Source organism: Diabrotica virgifera, chromosome 5, assembly GCF_917563875.1.
Source record: "Diabrotica virgifera virgifera chromosome 5, PGI_DIABVI_V3a".
Taxonomy (NCBI): domain Eukaryota; kingdom Metazoa; phylum Arthropoda; class Insecta; order Coleoptera; family Chrysomelidae; genus Diabrotica; species Diabrotica virgifera.
Window position 1 is genome coordinate 35929292 of NC_065447.1, and position 18150 is coordinate 35947441.

The window sequence follows — 18150 nt, forward strand, 5'->3', positions numbered from 1 at the left end:
TGTAAAATTATTTTTTTAGAATCACTTTTTCCTTCGAATTACATGGTTAAAACGTAATAAAAAATTCCCACCCCCGAGATGGGGTGGCAACCACCCCAAGGTTTTAGCGTATGATAGCGGCATGATATATAAAATGATCCTTGGACTATTCCCTACCTTCTGTGAAAATTTCAAGTAAATCCATGTTGGACGAAAAAATTGCGAGCCAAAATGTTTCATTTCCTCAATCGACTATTGGGGCTGACCGACCGGCTCTGTCCCGTCATACAGCTGACCGACTATAATAACTTTTATTTATATTTAATTTAGAATCTGTGTACTGATTTTTAGCCTTAGTAAATGGATTTAATTACCTTCGTAGGAAAGCAACTTTGATACCCTCTCAGTAACCTCTGTTCTACGTTTCGCTTGACCGACCGCAGTATGTTTCTCTACACACTCACAGTAATCAACTGTGAAAAATCTAGCTTTAGTAAATTCAAAGAGATTTTTCAGCGCTGTCTCTTTGAGACACACGGATCTATTGCACTGTTCTCCTTGTTATGGTCAACGTTTCCGCTTCGTAAGTCAACACTGGCAAAACACACTAGGTGTTGTGTATTTTCGCCAACATCTTGAAAAATTTATCAATAATTATTAAAAAATAACTAAATTATTACTGATCAAATAATGGCCATAAAGTATGACCTTTTTTATGTTTTATCATAATTGTTTCTTTTTTAATTCACAGCATCCAGTGATAAAATTGTGGAGCTCGTATAATGACCATTTTGAAGGATATCTCCACTTGCAGTTAATAGTGTTAGATAAGCTAAAAGATCCTTATATCTGAAGAAATTTTAAAATTATTGATCGACTAGTTACAATAAAATATACTATTTTTTGATATTTTTCTACATTGATTATTGTCAAGTTTGAAAATAAAAATACCCTTTAGATGAAAACTACTAGAAATCACACGAACTTCAAAATTAATTTAGGTTTATTTGATAAATTTGTTTATTTAATATGAAATACACAAATATTTGAACTGGGTGTCGATTTAAATAAATCGTAGTAACATTAAGCTTTTTTTTACAAATACAATGATTCCAAACTTATGCAGTATTTTCTACATTTTTTATGGTCAATGCATTAAAGTTTTTATAGTTTGTGGGCAAACTATGTTGTTTTCAAAAATGTTGTTTAGATATTGTGTATTTATGTTGAATTGCATTGAATTGAATTAGATTCGTTAATTTAGCTGAAAACGTGAATATAACGGAACTTCCACCAAAATAAACTTAACGACAAAAATATGTTAGTAACCTTTTTTGGTAATAATCAGTGTAGTTGAAAAATTAAATTATTCTTTTCCATTTTATTTTCTGTTTTAAATTATCGATTGAACAGTAAACGTAAATATAAAAGACTTTAACCCCGTAACGTACACACTCGAGTTAATAGTTCAGAGAAATAAGGAAAAAAAATATCCTGTTGGTGACACAACCCCCTCCAGGCCGAAACTACATTTTTTGAGTAGTATGGACATCTATAATAATAACCTATATGTTTCCTGCAGCCGATTTTGATGATATACATAGTTATAAACAAATGAAGATCAAAAAAACGGTAAATTTTCGATTTTTTCGTCTATAACCAAAAAGTTAAGTACTTTAAACAAATTTGAGAGTGAGAAACTCATAAATCGTATAAAAACTTCAATATGGCGTTCGCTGAATATGTCTATCCTTATTGGTTGCTTAAAAAATTGCAAAATAAATCATACATTTTGAGTTTTTATAAATATTCATAACTTATGTAAAAATTAACTTAGAACGTTCTTATTACACGGAATGCTGAGACTTCTAGTGCTTAAATTATATTTTAAATTTTAAAGCAATTGGTCAAATAGTTATTTAATTTGTTTATCCCAAAATTAATTTTTTTGCAACGCTTTAAGTCAGAAAATGATTAAGTTATACTAATACTTTGGATAGTTTATGAAAGAAGAAGATTTATACTATTAATTTAATTTAAAAAAAATGACAAAAAATAATTTTAAATACTGCAAAATTATTTTGCAAAAACATGCGAATTAAAAAAGGGGGGACTAACTTCGTCCCTAATTGTCCTAGGACAAAATTGTTTTTCTTTCAAAATGTGTATAAAAATTCAGTCTTTCCAAATATAAAAAAATAATTTTTCTACGGTAACGGTTAAAAAGTTATTCGAATTGTTTATAAGTAAGCAAAAAATCGACGTGTTTTTGCAAAATAATTTTACACTGTTTAAAATTACTTTTTGTCATTTTTTTTTTAATTAAGTGACTAGTATAAATGTTCTTCCTCCATAAGCTGTCAGAAGTCTTACTTTAACCTCATAATTTTCTGACTTATAGTATTGCAAAAAAAATGAATTTGGGATAAACAAATTAAATAACTTTTAAAGTATTTGACCAATTGCTTTGAAATTTAAAATATAATTTAAGCACCATAAGTCTCAGCAATTGATGTAATAAGAAGATTCTAAGTTAATTTTTACATAAGTTATGAATATTTATAAAAACTCAAAGTTTATGATTTATTTTGCAATTTTCTAAGCAACCAATAAGGATAGACATATTCAGCGAACGCCCTATTGAAATTTTTTAGACGATTTATGAGTTTCTTACTCTCAAATTTCTTTAAAATGCTCAACGTTTTGGTTATAGACGAAAAAAGCGAACATTTACCGTTTTTTGATCTTCATTTGTTTATAACTATGTATATCATCAAAATCGGCTGCAGGAAACATAAAGGTTATTAATGTAGATGTCCATACTACTCAAAAAATTTGGTTTCGGCCTGGAGGGGGATGTGTCACGAGAAAAATCTTATTTCTCTGGACTATAACTCGAGCGTGTCAAACTGGCCAAACTGTGCACACTCGAGTTAATTCGAGAGGCGTTGTAATTTATGTTGCTACAATTTTTCACACTCGAATTCAATCGGGAATTGAAAATAATAATGTGAAAACAGAAAAAATCAATAATTGTTTTATTGATATCATTTACATGGGATTGTAAGCTATATCACTTATTTATTCAAGTATAAAATATATTATATGTAATACTTTTTCTACTTATCACTTCCGACTTAACTCTTTCTTGTGAGCCGCTTTCTGTCAAATTTACGTATTAATATTCTGATTCGCTCAATATACCATGCTCTTGCGCAGTAAAGAAAATACGTCCCAACAAAAAAATGATCGTTCATCGCATCGTCCGATTATTCCAACGAAAATTGTGATCGTCCAGTGACAGTTTCCTGACGATTATTTCAGTAATCGGATAAATGCAAGTACTAGTTGAGCTGACCTTGCACTAAAATCGATTCTTTTTGGCCGGCCTTTTTCAAAAAAATTGTGCATTAAGGGGTTAAAGTTAATCCATTAATCATTCTGAAATACTTCATCTTTTAGTTGATTGGGATACAGTGGGTTAAAAATCGATTCAATATTGGATTCAGTAGCTCACATCTAAAATAGAATAAACTTTTTTGGTACAAACAGTTCAGATACAACGTTTTTGGGAAGATTGTAGGTCTCCATTTACTTTCAGGATTTCAAAAAATTTTACTCGCTGAAGTATTTAGATCCTTTTGATTAAAATATTGTTACTACAGCGGGGCGTTTCAAATAGTAATAATAAAATTTTATCATTCTGCAACAGAACAAAATCATTATGCTCCCATTCATTCAGTTTGAGCAGAAACACGTACCCTTTAAAAATGATATATTTTTATGACATTAAAAACAACTGATACATACCTGTAATGGAATTTTAAAAATAACACCTACCTATACATTTATTTTTTAACAACTATATATTTTTATTTTTAAACGTTTCTAGTAGCAAAAACAGCAAAATATCTACTTGTATAATATGTTGAATCTTTTTATACATACCCTTTAATAATAGTTAATACAGCACAGATAAAACCTTAGAGTCCATGTTGCATGTCAATTAGTTAGATCTCACTTCACTAGTGTAATTTGTAAGACAAAAAATTTGTGAGTCTTTATTTTAAACAAGTACACTTTGAGACTGTGCCTCTAGTAAGTTGTCATTCCGTCGAATTCGCACCATAGGCGTAACCGGGGGGGGGGGGTTTGGGGGGTTATAACCCCCCCCCCCCATTGGGATGTACTTTGAGCTCTATACGCTTAACACCATAGACCTCAGAGACCTTCCAGTAGTTGTAACCCCCCTTTCAGCTAGTTGTAACCCGCCCCTTAGGATCATCCTGGTTACGCCTATGCTTCGCACTGATCGTCTACAGCTCCAGGAGCGAACCATGGCCGGTGAGAGATATCCTCTTTGCGTAAGGTTTAGGTGGGTGTACAACCGACGACATCGTTTGTCACCGACCATGGTTCATTCCGGGAGCTGTACTCTATTTTTTGTCATTCGGCTTATGTGTTTGGTCCATTCTACTCTTTTGTTTCTTACTTTACTTGTTATAAATGTTCTCCTTCGTATATCTGTACTTATGGATCTGTTTCATAGTGTCTTACCATCGATTTTTCGAAGGGTTTCATCTCTGATGTTTCTAGCATTCTTTTTGTCCTCTCTGTCGGTTCGTGTTTCTGCCGTGTACGTCAGTATTAGTCTGATTGGTTTTGTAAATTCTTCTTTTCATTTCTATCCCCATATTTTTATTTCTCCATATTGTTTCATTCAGGCAACCTGCGGCTCTGTTCGCTCTATTCACTTGATCTTCCACTTCTGTTTCGAGCTTTCCGTGGCTAAATAGTGTGATGCCTATTTCCTTGCCTTAATTATGTTACGTTAGTAATATAAATAACAGTACCTGTACCTAATAGTATAAAGTACCTGTGAACATATCACTCAGATAAAAAAGTAAGTATAGTTACTAAAAAAAGGGTAATGACTCACATTAGTAAGGCTAGTAGGATTAGTCTGAAATTGAACAGTGGATTGTGGTTTACTTTCTATTCACTTTACAATCTATACATTTTTCGCGCTGTGCTATAGTTTTCTTTATTTCTCATTCAAAAAACTGATATTTTGACATAATTTTTCAACTGTATCCGGCATTATAGCTGCTGATAATGACATGCGTATGCGTAGTGCATACTTTTTTGAACCAATGTTGCCACACTTTTCAAAAATATTGTTTATTACGAAAATACTACCTAATTCTCTAGTATAGTCATCCAATCTATCTAAGACACTCATTAATATTCAGCTCAGCACGGTGTTATTGTCCGAAATGTGTACGTATCTACTTACATAAACAAGGGATCATTCCATAAAACAGGTAGATTCCTTGTTTATGGAATTTCATACCTCTCACAATAGCACCCCGCTGGGCTGAATATTAATGAGTTTCCTAGATAGATTGTAGTACTACACCATCATAAAGGAATAATGAGTTTCGGTTCCTACTTCTAAGGGATTCTATGGCTACTATACTAAATTTACAATCAAGATGCAGTAGAAATAAACAAACCAAGAAACGTTAAATTCTACTAGGAGCACTCCCAAATCATAATTTATAATGTATAAACTTTGGAAATCATGATTTGGGATTTACAATGTATATACTGTTATATAATTTTATGGGAAAAATTTAGAAAATTAATTTATGTCAAAGACCACGAGATCATAGATTTCCATCTCCCTATATATGGCCAAAAAATTGTAAATAGTATTAGTTAGTCATAAGCAGTGTTTCGTGGAAAGTGAAAATCGTTCAGTATTAATGATTCTATGAACGGACTTATACAATTAATACGGTCGGATTAGAAAGTACATGTATTCGCTTTGAAGTGAACAACAGGACGTTTATAAATGCTTCTTAGAATGAAAGAAGGTACACAATTGTTGAGTTTTAGAATATTGGGTTTTTTTATAGCATGTAGAAACACAAAAGTAATTTTGGTATCTCCTGGAATTTGACGAAACGGAAAAGTTGAATACAAAAATAATTTGTTCTTAAGAAATGAAAGTAGGGATGTAATGTGTAGAGAGGATGCTTTGTGATTGGCGAGAGAGACGGATGGAGGGAGAATAGGGTGTTGGAGTCAGGAGAAAAAAAGTTTCACTATGTAATGAAGATCTGAAGAGAGCAGTCCAGTTTTTGAAAAGTAAAAAGTCTGTGTAGTGAAGTTGGTGGCCGTATAAGCAGAATCGTGTTGAAACGAAATCGTTGATCGAGTTGAGAAGTTCAATCTCCTCGTGTCCGAAGAGATTCATGTTTCTGTCTGGAACGAGTAGCCGGTTGGGATCAATTTGCACAAGATATCGAGCAGAGAGAAAACTGAGGAGATATTTCGAGCGAGTGCTGTTGTTTGTTTGTGAAGCAGTTTGGACGAGAAGGATCGTCGCAGCATCCGAGGAGCACGTGTGGGAGAAACGAGGACTACACAATCCAAGAGAAGTAAAGCAGAGAAAAAAAGATTAGTCAGATTATTTGTGAAAAGGAGAGAGTTGTTTTATATCACATACCATATTTGTTTATTTTTTATTGAACAGTTCTACAGCATCATTTAGTCATTCATAAATTCAAAGAAGAAATAAGTAATCTATTCAAAAGGTGAAAAGTAAATTTTGTTTTTTTTTATATAATAGTAAGAACAGTCTAACGAATTATTTAAATGAAAATTTTGTTAAAAAAAGGAGATAGCAGAATTAAAGATTAATTTATTAGATAAGAAATAGTTGCAGCAAAATTGAATTTTAGCATACATTTAAATCTTATATTTATGGTATATTGGATAAATAAATAATATTTATAGAATTTATATGACATTGAGTATATTTATTTTCCCTGTTCTGTCCTGGATGAAGTAAGCAACTAGAGATACTAGAAGCCACAAATAGTCCATGTGGTGAGACCGCTCCCGTCTGGAAAAATTTCTGATTCGGTTTCTTTATGGCTTCCTATTCAAAAATGTCCCCTTTAAACAAATATGAAGGGTGCCGGGCGGAATTTTTGGGCAGAAATTGTTTAAACAATTTTTTTAAACAAATACAAAAGATCCCTTTTTTGCCCTGAAATATATATTTTTAGGTTTTTTAGGTCATTCTAAACAAGAAAGGTAGCTTGTAAATTTTCTCAAAAATTGATAGTTTTCGAGTTATAAGCGATATAAAATCTGAAAAAAGGGAAAATACGCATTCTCGAGGCTTAAAAACTCAAATTTAAGTTAGTATTTTTGAGGTTGCCATATACTTAGTTTAAAGTTTAAACATTTAGCTTCAAGATTCTGAAGAGTGATGCTAACCCGAATTTAAATCGTTCTTTATTAATTGTTTAAATATGCATGTCCATCCGATTTTTTTGCCGGTGCGGCGCGCTCTATTTCAAAAATCTCCTATTTTCCTCCAAAAAATATTTTTTGTAGATTCTTTGGGACATTCTAAATAAAAAAAGGTTCTTGACATTTTTCTCAAAAGTTAATAGTTTTAAAGTTATAAGCGATTTAAAAACCGAAAATATGTTTATTGTTGTTTCTCGGATTTTAAATCGCTTATAACTATAAAACTATTAACTTTTGAGAAAAATGTCAAGAAACTTATTTTATTTAGAATATCCCAAAGAATCTAGAAAAAATAGTTTTCGGAGGAAAATATGAGATTTTTGCCGCGCCGGCAAAAAAATCGGAGAAACATGCATATTTAACAATTAAAAAACAACGGTAAAAATTACAGTTAGACGCGACCACTCTTCAGCATTTTGAAGCTGAATGTTTAACCTTCAAAGTAAGTATCTGGCAACCTCAAAAATACTAATTTAAATATGAGTTTTTAAGCCTCGAAAATGCATTTTTCAGATTTTAAATCGCTTATAACTCGAAAACTATCAATTTTTGAGAAAAATTATAAGATACCTTTCCTGTTTAGAATGACCCAAAAAACTCAAAAATATACAGAGTGTAACAAAAATACAGGTCATAAATTAAATCACATATTCTGGGACCAAAAGTAGTTCGAATGAACCTAACTTACCTTAGTACAAATATGCACACAAAAGAAGTTACAGCCCTTTGAAATTACAAAATGAAAATCGATTTTTTTGAATATATCGAAAACTATTAAAGTTTTTTTGTTGAAAATGGACATGTAGCATTCTTATGGAAAGAACATCTTTAAAAAAAAAATAGTGATATTTGTGCACCCCATAAAAATTTTATGGGGGTTTTGTTCCCTTAAACCCCCCAAACTTTTGTGTCCGTTCCAAATAAATTATTATTGTGGTGCCATTAGTTAAATTCAATATTTTTAAAACTTTTTTGCCTCTTAGTATTTTTTCGATAAGGCAGTTTTTATCGAGTTGCGGCTTCTTTTTTAATATGTTTACATAAAAATTTTATGAGGGTTGTGTTCCTTTAAACCCCCCAAAATGTTTGTGTACGTTCCAATTAAACTATTACTGCGGTACCATTAGTTAAACACAATGTTTTTGAAACTTTTTGCTTCTTTGTATTTTTTTGATAAAGCATCTTTTATCGAGATGTGGCTTCTTTTTTAATATGGTTCAAAATATACTTAAAAATGTAAATGATAAATAAATTTTCATATTATTACCAAGTCTCCATAACCGTACTTTACCATATACAAATATGTGGTGGATTTGACAAATATTCAAATATCTCGATAAAAACTGACATTAAAAAAAGTACTAAGAGACAAAAAAGTTTTTAAAAACTTGTGCTTAACTAATGGCTCTACAATAATAATTAAATTGGAACGTACACAAACGTTTGGGGGGGGGGGTTTAAAGGAACCAAACCCCCATAAAATTTTTATGGGGTGTCCAAATTTCATTATAATATTTTCTTAAAATACTACTGCCATAACAATACCACATGTCCAATTTCAATAAAAAATATCTGATAGTTTTCGATATACTGGAAAAAATCGATTTTCATTTTGTAACTTCAAAGGGCTGTAACTTTTTTTCCGTGCACATTTGTACTAAGGTAAGTTAGGTTCAATCGAACTATTTTTGGTCCAAGAATATGTGATTAAATTTATGACCTGTATTTTTGTTACACCCTGTATATGTAAGAACAAAAAAACCTTATCTTTTGTATTTGTTTAAAAAAATTATTTAAACAATTTCTGCCCAAAAATTCCGCCCGGCAGCCTTCAGATTTGTTTAAAGGGGACATTTTTGAATAGGAATCCACAAAGAAACCGAATCAGAAATTTTTTCAGACGGGAGCGGTCTCACCACATGGACTAAAACTAAAGGTAATACAATAATATAAGTTAACCCTGAAAATAAATTTTATTGGAAAGTTTTATTTAATTTTGGTTTTGTTTCCATAAGTAATAATTAAAATAATGAATTAATTAATCGAAATAAGAATATCCTGATTAATCTCATAACAGAGAGAAAATACAGTGCATAACAATACATTGTAAATTATGATTTGGGAGTGCTCCTAGTAGCATTTAACGTATTTTGGTTTGTTTATTTCTACTGCATCTTGATTGTAAATTTAGTATAAGGGATCACTATTTAACAACTTACGTTCATTTAGAGTAGACTCGGTTTTGACAAGTAATGAAATCAGTAATTAGAATAAAAATTTGTAGATATTAATCTTAATAGTAAATAAGTAATGATACCTAACCTGTCAATTAGCTCACTTTTTTTCCTTTTTCTGTACGTCCATGAAATTAGAGCTACCTTTTTAATTGTATAGACTTATGTGGTTTAACGCAGTTATGAATAAATGAAGCACCATCAACGATTTTTTCTAATAATTCATTTAATTATGGAGATAATACTGCGTTGCCAGCCATTGTTGATCTGAAGACTTCCCGATCTTCTCCAATCTGGAATAATTATCCTGCATTTGATATCTGAGTCCATCATAAAACATTTTCCGGTGTTTAACAGTCTTTAGCAGTTCTTTATCTTAGTTAACCCTCCTTGATACTTACTTATTAATTTTTCTTGCTGGCTAATACTGGCGCCACCTCAGAAAATTTTAAAAACTTCTTTCCTGAATGTTGGTATTACTTTGGTAAAGAACACCGATTAGATCATTTAATTATAAAAAAAATATACAACAAATTAAAAATAATAAAGTATTTTATTTCCATAATATATTGTATATTGTTTTATTAATAATCTTACTACAATGACACATGACACATCGCTGACTTAAGATTTTACTGCTGCTATACATATAACTATTATTGGGAATTCCCTTATATATCGTGACATAACCTATACTTTACATTTTTATATTATATACATTTTTCGAGTTTTTCATGCTAGATATACATAGCTATGAACAGATAGTTTAAACATTTTTTTACGTTTCTACAATTAAAATATGTACAGTCATTATTGCCGTCTCGTTTTTTAAAAAGTCCTTTTCAATATCCTTTCCTATATCAAAAGAGAGTATCACACTTTTATATTTTGCATAAACGTAGACTTATTCCATTATGAAGACATTTTAGCGAAAACAATATTTTTTTTATCAAAAACTCAATAAGATTGATTGTTTTGAAACTGTTTCCTTATGGCATGTTTAATTTAAATATTGTATCTATATGGCATTAAACCACGGTTGATTGTAATGAAAATGATATTTTTTTATGTAATTCTTGCTTTACCTATATCACTAAATATCAAGATATGTATTTTTATATAGGAGAATTAGAAGATCCATTTAGATCCTCCAATTTTGCTAGTGAGGTTTTCGAAATAATGGAATGTTGAAATTTTCCTTACAAACTGAGGATTTATTTATTTTTCTGAAGCGTATTAGCTAGAAGTTATTGCGTATTTTTCCATACAATTAAGAATTTTTTATTCATCATTGGAGTGCAGAGTAGTAGTCTCAATTTTTTTTAAATTAAAAATCAATTGAATACATCCGGCTAGAAGGACCATGTTGATTATTGTTTCTATTTTAAAAACTAAGCTAAATTGCTTCTAAAAAATTACCTTGCTACATAATATTATTTTTTTGGATTAGGTAATTAATGATCTTCTTTATTATCTCGATATCAGCTCGGATAAAAAAATTGGAGGATACACCTAAATCAACCTGTCAATTGACAGGTTTCATTTGACACATATCTTGAGCTTGTACGACGAGTGTTTGTTTTACCTACATAATATATGCATAATTTAATTTAATTCTAAAAAATTCATTCTGTTTGAAATAAAGATGTTAAATGAATGACACAGTCGTTTTCTGAGTATAAATATCTCTGGAGTGGAACAAGTCTACAAAAATTTCATGAGCTTTTTTCCTAGTCGAAATTTGTAATACACCTAAACGTAACGAGCCGTTACAGGTTAAAATTTTTAAAAACAATATAAAAGTTTGAGCTTCAACCAATCCTAATTTAAATAAAATTATGGCTTCGTTCTAACACCCTTTCACCCACGCTGCTGGCACCCATTGAGGTTCTCGTTCTAGACTATTGATTTCGTTAAGTAATTGGTGATACGCCCTTTCTGTATCGTTATTTATAATAATAAGATCGAAAAAGTGTCCGTATTTGTCTTCCATCATCCTAGCTTTTTCTATTGTGTCTTTTAATTCTTCTTCCTGGAATTTCAGAAATACATCATTATTAAAAATACGATTGATTTTAAGTTTTTTAGTAGAACATGGCAGTACCTGCAGTAATAGGAAAAAAATATGTCAAAGATTGGACAGCCATAAATAAAAGAATAATTAGTGTAGACATGAAAATAAAAAAGATATATATTGTCATAATAGGAGTATACTACCGATGACAGTAAATGAGAAGAATAAAGGTCAGTTCAAAGAAATTCTACAAGACACTAGAAAACCTAAACAGTCGGAAAGAAATTATATTGATGGGAGACCTTAATGCAAAAACTGCAAGAAAGAATAGTAACAAAATAGTAGACCCAAAGAACTGGACGGCATTCGAAAAACAAACCACAGAAGTATCCTATTAGATGAAAAATATAAAATTATCCTTGACAACAGGAAAATAGAAAGATGGAAACAATACAGGAATTATTTAAAGATAAAAGGGAACAGTAGAGAAACTGGGCAAAGTATAGCAAAAGAAGAAGTCATGCATGCAGTAAAATTAGCAAGATATGATAAAGCTACAGATCCTGATGAGGTATCATCAGAAATTATTAAATTAATCGTAGAAGATTAAATAGATGATACATTAAAAGACTTAAAAGAAAAACTACGAATGACGTGGCCATCGAACCATTAGCTTAATGAGTCACACACTAAAGATATTCTTGAAAATTATACATCAAAGAATTTTCATAAAATTTGAGCAAGATATTAGTAACACTTCGCTCGGCTTCAGAAACGCAATGGGTACAAGAGAGGCCTTGTTTGTCCTTAATGTATTGGCACAAAGATGTATGGATGTTAACCAACCTCTTCATATATGTTTCCTTGATTACAAAAAGGCAATTGACAAAGTCCTACATAGCAGCCTCCTACAGCTACTTCAAGATAAAAATCTGTTTATAAAAGATACTGGAATAATGTCAAACCCTTTACTTAATTAAGTTGCATCTGTAAAGGTTGGCAGCGAACTATCAGAAGAAATAGAAATAGGTACAACGAGGGGTAAGGCAGGGATGCATACTTTCTCCGCTGATTTTTAACCTATATTCAGAAGAGTTAGTTCAGAAAGCGCAAAGGAAATATCAAGCGGAATTAAAGTCAATGGAGAACCTATAAATAATATCAGATAAGCGGATAATACGTTAGTAATCGCAGAGTCGTTTGAAGAATTGCAGGTTCTGATGAATAAGATTGTAGATTGTAGCGAAGAGGCTGGACTTACTTTAAATATCCAGTAGACAAAATTCACACAACAAGAGACGTTGTGGATTAGGGACGAACTCGTTCAGAAGGTGGACATATATACATACTTGAGAACAACCGTAACCGAAAATAACGGTTATATACAGGAGATCAAACCACTTATAGGAAAAGCCCTATCAACATTCAATAATATGAGAAAAGTACTTTGCAGCGATTATCTGAGTCTGCAATTCAAAGTACGAATGCTCAAGTTATACCTTAAGTTAAGTAATATGAGTTACATCTTTTGGGGTAGGTTGTAAGAAAAAAAATCATTACAGAAAGGATCGAGGAACCGCTGCTAATTGCAGCAGAAGAGTGGCTTTCGTCCCCAATGCGCATGTGCCGATAATCTATTTTCAGTAGTAATAACCCAAGGACATTGATAATTGTTCGAAAAAATTTTATAACAGATTTCGAAAGCTTGTTGCTTGGAAACAGACCGACGCCGTAGGCGGAGGTCTGTTGCCTGTAAGCAACAAGCTTGAGAAAGTTGTTAAAAAATTTTTGAGCATTTATCAATGTTCGAGGGTTATTCGGATAGAAAAATTTTTGCTGGTTATGAAAAAAAAAAACACAGAGCAGAAACAATTTATTTAAATGTGCAATTAACATACAAATTTTTTACTGTAAACAGTATTCTTTGGTATATTTTATTCGATAATTTCATTAATATTCTCATCAGTATTACAACCAAATCGTGACATTTTGAAATATTGAATATTTGAAATGTCAAAATCGAAATGAAACGAAACGTAGGTATCCATAGCTACATGATTGAGTGAAAACAGCCCATGGGATCTGTTTTCAGTATAATGTTGGTTTTATTGGTTGTATTCAATCAGATGACCACAAATGAATTGATTTCATTGGATTTCTAATTGAGCAAAAAATTTTCTATAAAACAGTTCTATTCGCTGTGAGCCGATGAGTATAGGGGATTTGACAGTTTTCGCCAGCGCTGTTAGTGGCAGTTTTGTGTATTGAATTTGAACAATTTTATCAGAAAAGTACAAGTTTCAAACCGCGAGAGAGCGCTACCGACGAAACTCGCAGCCAATAAAAACAGAGGTAACCTCTAAATTTCATATAAACTTATTCTGTTTCTAAATGGCCTCTTGCGTAAGCAGTCATCCAGTCGCACGAATTTATATATTAAATATTAAAATTATAATGAATAAAATAAAAACGCTGGACGGAAGGGCCGCCCGAGAACTTTATCGTGCCGATCTATTATCGTTATGGTACTAGATATTGGCATTCTATAAAAATAACAAAGTTACTCGTTATTTTGATATTTTAGAAACACCTACTGTACTTAAAAGTATTTTATGGTTCTACGCATCATTGGGTGCGTTCGGACGACCATAGCGGCTGGCTGGCAGCAGAAATCGGCTGAGTGGTTGCATCCAGCCGTGATAGGGAAAGCTTAGTAAATCTCTCAGCGGCTGGCTTCCAGCGGTGACGTCTGACAGCTACTGCTGGCTCAGCTGTCCAGCCGCTGTGGTCGTCCGAACGCACCCATTAATTCCTGCATTTGAGAAAATGTTCGATGCCATATTTCGGGGACACACTATAGATGTGTAGATTATTGCATAAATCAATAGAATATTATAGTCATACTTTCATTTCAAATTAGTTCATTTTTCTGAGAAATTAATAGTTTACAATATTTGCATTTCATTCTATTTCGATTACGCCAGTCAATGCGCGAGATTAAGAACAAGGTATTATCTCCAAATTCTATCCTACTGCATGGATTTTAATGAAATTTTGGGAGTAGCCCAATCTCCTAATTCAAAGTCTATCCTATATACTATGGCGCTTTTATCATGGGGGAAGTTCCCACCACTTCTCAGGGGTGAAATATTTTTATTTTCGAATTATATGGAGAAAAAGGAAGATTTTTAAGAAAATTTAAAAATTCATTCTATAATTTGATCACATTTTTTAAAAAAAACCATTCATTTTAAACCCGTTTAACTTTTTGAAAGTAGAAATAACACTATATTAAAAGGTATTGAGAAGAAAAACAATGCATTTAAATTATGGTGGATGGGGAGTTAAATGTATATACTTTTCATTTTTCCTTAAAGTACATTAGTCATTATATTTTTTGCACCATATCTCGCTTAGTTTGTAAGTAACCGACATTTAACGGTGCTCGTTTTAAAGGCCTTTTCAAACACTAAAAAAGGTGTTGGTAGCATTATACACCTAAAACCTACCGTTCCTTTGTTATTTCAAGTTGAATACACCAATTTGAGCATGCACCAAAAAACAAACTATTTTCACCTACCATATCTCTTTTTGTATTATAAATAGAACATTTACGAAGGAACGAATCTCTTTATTATTTATAATCTAAAAAATGTTTTATATAGAGTTTTTAGTTCGATGCATAGTTTTTAAGGTATTCACAAAAAATCCGTCCGAAAAGGTGTCATTTTTCAATGAAAATGGCCAATTTTCAACTACGCATAACTCAAAAAGTATTGAGTTCTCAAAAAAAAGTATAGACCAGTTTTTGATTAGAAATAGGTTCTTCAGCCACTTCCGTGCTTATTTTGACCAACAAATTTTCCACCCCCTTGAAGAAGTGGGAACCGCCCCAAGATAAAAAGCGCCATAGTATATATGGTAGATTTTGTTTCTTGAGATATTCCCTACTTACTGTGAAAATATCAAGTACATCAATGTAGTAGGATGGAATTCGGAGCCAAATACCCTCATTGACTGCTCTACAATAATGCTCTGCTATGAACGCGTGAGAGAGGACACACATAAGATTATAGCAAAATTTCTATTTACCGTAACTTTTCGAGTTTTTGAGCTACAGCAATAAATTTTATGTCATTGGAAAGGTAATTTTGCATTCTTTCAAAATGTGTTAAAATATACAGGGCGTATCAAAAAAATTAAGATTTTTTATTCATTTCCGGTTCAACCGGAAGCCATGTTTTTGGTAAAATTTATTGTGATAATAGATAATAAAATACTATATATGTCTGCAAAATTTCAAATTTCAGTTTCTATTAAGAAGGAAGTTACGGGCACTCGAATATTTTTTTATAAAAAATTCATAACTCCCCTCCTATGGGGAGTTAAGATATATGACTAATGTCATTCAATTTACTGATAGGATATCAAAAATATATCAAAAAATAAAAAAATTCCTTGGAGCCATTTTTGAAAAAATCTAGTTCAAATTTATGTCAAAATTTGACCCCTTAAATATAGGCAACCCATATCTTTTTCTGAAAAACGATAACATCTTTCTTATAGCCCCATCTTTAGGCTATATAACGACTTTTTCAAATTAAACTTATCTTCAAAAACTTTTTAGATAGATAGGGAAATGTGTCGGGGGGGCGGTCGGCCATGTTGGCCGCCATTTTGAATTTGGAAATGTCAAATTCCGTACTTTTATTTACCTATCGATGAGCTTACTTTGAGTTGAATTTCATTTATTTCTGTCAAAATTTGCAAAAATGGGCCCTAAATAACCCCCCTATTTCGGCCCCCCTTTGAGAGATTTTTTTTAAAAGCTTAGTTTCTCGACAAAATTCTCTTAAACTTACTCATACCGAATTTCATCAAAATCGGTCCAGTAGTTTTTGCTGGGCGGTGGCGACATACGTACGTACATACGTACGTACATACGTACGTACATACTTCCGACATGTTTTTTTTATTTGCTTTTTAGACTCAGGGGGACTCAAAACGTCGAAAAAAAGTGAAATCTGAAAAAAAATTTTTTGCACGATCCTATAACTTTATCTATTATACTATACTACGTATATAGTACGATAAAGTAAAAAAACATAATGACTTTTACTATTAATTCTGTGTATTCGTTCAGTAATCAGGTTACAATAATATTTCAGTTCATAATTTGTGTTTTTCTAGATAAATATCTATTTTTCTCGTTATGTATATTTCACATACACCAATATCAGAAAAGGACAAGTTTCAAACCGCGAGAGAGCGCTACCGTCGAAACTCAGCCAATAGTTTCTATAGTGGCATACGTGTAACAAGTCAGGAAAAACAACATTATCCCAATTATTTTAGTAAGATACATATTAATTGTTGATATAAATAGAGATAATCTAAAACTGAAAATGTATAGGTCTGGATCCCGCGTATGAAAAAAAAGTTGATTAATAGCAAGCTGAAAATTTGTTAATAGCTTAAGGGTGTCTAGTCGGACAAACTTTGATATACGGGAAGACTGGAACAGGGGAAGTTTTAATTGCGGAACAGGTTAAAAATTTGGAACGGTCAGACCACGAAAACGGCACATGTATTTTGTCCGACAGAACAGACTTAAACTCTCCGAACAGAGATTAAACTCGCATGCAAAAATCAGACTGCTATTTATCACCAAATGGGCGTTTTAATGAGTGGAACATGTAGAATATGTCAAATGACAGGAATTATGACAGGTAATAAATAGCAGTCTGATTTTTGCATGAGAGTTTAATCTCTGTTCGGAGAGTTTAAGTCTGTTCTGTCGGACAAAATAAGTGTGCCGTTTTCGTGGTCTGACCGTTCCAAATTTTTAACCTGTTCCACAGTTAAAACTGCCCCTGTTCCAGTGTTCCCATATATAAAAGTTTATCCGATTAGACACCCTTAAGCTATTTTAACAAATTTTCAGCTTGCTATTAATCAACTTTTTTTTCATACGCGGGATCCAGACCTAGTAGTATAAATTGCAAAAAATACAACTTACTTTATATGACTCTCCATTCCTAATTTTTTTCTGTCTTAATTTCTCTAAACTAGGAGGCGCTACGAACACTACGTATGGCTTTAAGTCGGAAGTTCTGAGGATCTTCAGGCTCTGCGGATGTAGATTTAGAACGCAAATCTTTCCGGAATTGACCACAGACCTGATAGCGTCCAAGGAGGTTCCATAGTACGACTTTTCGTACTCTCCGTGTTCGACGAATTTCCTTGATAGTATGTCGGCTTCGAACTGCGCTCTCGTTATGAAATGGTAGTCTTGGCCATCCACTTCATTTTCTTTCCGAGCTCGGGAAGTATCTAAATTCATAATATTGATACATTTCACAAAACAGATTATACAGATTACTGGGTGTTTCATTGGGAAACGGAAATACTTTAATGGTGAATAGAGGTCACCGAGCCGGTTCTAGATATAGTACATTTTTGGCCCTACCGACTTTTATAACCGAGTTACAGGGTGTTTTATCGATTTTGCCCATTTCCTTCCTAAGCCATAACTTTAGAACCACCCTGTATATTTTTTTTGATATTTGGTACACATATGTCTCATTCAAAATA

General features: G+C 32.0%; 1 protein-coding gene across 3 annotated transcripts in view; it reads right to left on the reverse strand.

Moving 5' to 3' along the window:
- Window positions 1-10076: 10076 nt before the first annotated feature.
- The window catches only part of LOC126885685 (protein PALS1), a 667108-nt gene continuing 659034 nt past the window's right edge, over window positions 10077-18150 (reverse strand). For all 3 annotated transcript variants that reach the window (XM_050652389.1, XM_050652391.1, XM_050652392.1), the window contains 2 exons: window positions 17576-17889; window positions 10077-11574 (listed from right to left, as the gene is read on the reverse strand). In XM_050652389.1, the coding sequence (XP_050508346.1) occupies window positions 11392-11574; window positions 17576-17889 (497 nt within the window). In that variant the 3' untranslated portion in view covers window positions 10077-11391. The remainder of the gene's footprint in view (window positions 11575-17575; window positions 17890-18150) is intronic.